The sequence below is a fragment of the Nanorana parkeri genome, unplaced genomic scaffold (genome assembly GCF_000935625.1).
Source record: "Nanorana parkeri isolate BGI_ZX_2015 unplaced genomic scaffold, ASM93562v1 scaffold4341, whole genome shotgun sequence".
NCBI lineage: Eukaryota > Metazoa > Chordata > Amphibia > Anura > Dicroglossidae > Nanorana > Nanorana parkeri.
In genome coordinates this window covers 1,248-3,285 of record NW_017310604.1, presented here as the reverse complement: position 1 = coordinate 3,285, position 2,038 = coordinate 1,248, and the positions used below count along the sequence as shown (strand labels likewise).

The window sequence follows — 2,038 nt, the reverse complement described above, 5'->3', positions numbered from 1 at the left end:
GTGGGACGCTGCAAAGGTTGGTTGAGGGGCACATGGAGGATGAGAGTGGGACGCTGCAAAGGTTGGTTGAGGGGCACATGGAGGATGAGAGTGGGACGCTGCAAAGGTTGGTTGAGGGGCACATGGAGGATGAGAGTGGGACGCTGCAAAGGTTGGTTGAGGGGCACATGGAGGACGCACCTTGAAGTAATCCCCGAAGGACCAGTTCCCCAGCATCTCGAAGAAGGTGTGATGGTAGACGTCCCGGCCCACGTCCTCCAGGTCGTTGTGCTTCCCCCCGGCCCGCACACACTTCTGGCTGTTCACCACCCTGCGGTACTGCGCCATCTCGCTCCGCGGGTCCACCGTGCCCAGGAACATCGGCTTAAACTGCAAGAGGAAAGACGTTACCAAGAGTGTTACAGAGCCGCGCCATGGCAACCGACAGGAGAAGAGCCGCACCATGACAACCGACAGGAGATGGTCAGAGACTGGGGACATAGTACAGGAGATGGTCAGAGACTGGGGACATAGTACAGGAGATGGTCAGAGACTGGGGACATAGTACAGGAGAGGGTCAGAGACTGGGGACATAGTACAGGAGAGGGTCAGAGACTGGGGACATAGTACAGGAGATGGTCAGAGACTGGGGACATAGTACAGGAGATAGTCAGAGACTGGGGACATAGTACAGGAGAGGGTCAGAGACTGGCGCTGTCAGCTACCTGGCGAGCACAGCACGTGGAGCTGCGAACACACCCCGAGCCCATCACTACTCCCCACCACCGTTGTTCCAGTTGCTCGGGTCATCTCGGCTGAGGCAGGGTCGCCCCAAAAGGCAGAGCTCCCCCTTCCAGGGGCTCCAGGCGAGACGTAAAGTGGATCCATGAACCGATTTACTGGGAGAGGGGCCACCATTAACTTATCCTGCTCCCCCCTACCAAAACACCATTCCTGGGCCCCTGAGGTGTCATTGTGAGACAAATATGAGGGGCCCCTCCCTAGAAAAAATGGTGTTGGGGTCCCCAATAGAAGATGATGGGGTATGTTCTCCGTCCTGCTGGGATCTAAGGCAGACCCCCAAATCCGAGGATGAGAATGACACCACTCGTATAATAGTACTGATGATAGGAGACCAGTGACCCCGCCATACACACGCTTCCTGCTCTGGGGTCACACATGGGCACCCCACAGAATGGAAATATAGCATACGTGAAAATAAAAGATGATGATGATGATGATAATACTAGCAGTGACCCCGCTATACACACTTCCTGTTCCAGGGTCACCTATGAGCTCAGTGTATTCAGAATAATAACGTAGTATATAAATAAAATACAACAGTAATATAATCATAATGAACATATTATAATGATGATTATTATTATTAATTATATATTGTCTGTAGAGCACCTCCTCTCAATTTGCATTTCTCTGGCTTCCCATTGGCCCTCTCAGATGTCAATCATACGGCGCACACGCCCACCAGCTTCATTCACTATGACAACCCACACACACGCCCCCTGTCACGTGACGTCACCTGGTTCATGCCCGCATTGACGAAGAGCAGGCTGGGGTCCCCCCGGGGCCGCACCCGGGAGGACGGGACGTGCCGGTGTCCGTGGCGCTCCTCGAAGTACCTGAGGAAGGTGCTGCGGATGGCGGCTGAGCTCGGGGGGGCGGAGGAGGAGGACAGACACCGGCGTGACAGCCAGGCTGAGCGGACGCGGAACAGCCGCCAGGGAGCCGCCATCTTGGGGCTGGCAAGTGGAGGCCGCTCCGGGATTTGCGCATGCGCTGAGTTCTGTGTGGCGATTGGAGGGAGTTTGTATTGTAAAACTTTATCTAAACATTGAAGGTGACATTGGAAAATGGTGCAGGACATTGTGATCATCTGACACAGGTCTATGGGCAGTCATGTCTTCTTTTGGCTGTGATATACAGGGAACATGATGCTGAAGTATAATGGGAAATGAAGAGGACCTGTAATCAGGAAGCTGTGTATAAGAAGGCATTCGGACTGGCCCCTGGTATGCCTGCAGATGATCTTACCCATTAC

At 53.9% G+C, this 2,038-nt stretch overlaps 1 protein-coding gene across 1 annotated transcript in view; it reads right to left on the bottom strand.

The window, feature by feature from the left end:
• The window catches only part of LOC108803854 (alanine--tRNA ligase, mitochondrial-like), a gene marked incomplete at its 3' end in the record, with an annotated part of 16,199 nt that extends 14,394 nt beyond the window's left edge, over nt 1–1,805 (bottom strand). The window contains exons 1-2 of the mRNA XM_018575652.1: nt 1,520–1,805; nt 181–369 (exon numbers count right to left, since the gene is read on the bottom strand). Coding sequence (XP_018431154.1) covers nt 181–369; nt 1,520–1,732 — 402 coding nt within the window. The remainder of the gene's footprint in view (nt 1–180; nt 370–1,519) is intronic.
• Nucleotides 1,806–2,038: the final 233 nt, after the last annotated feature.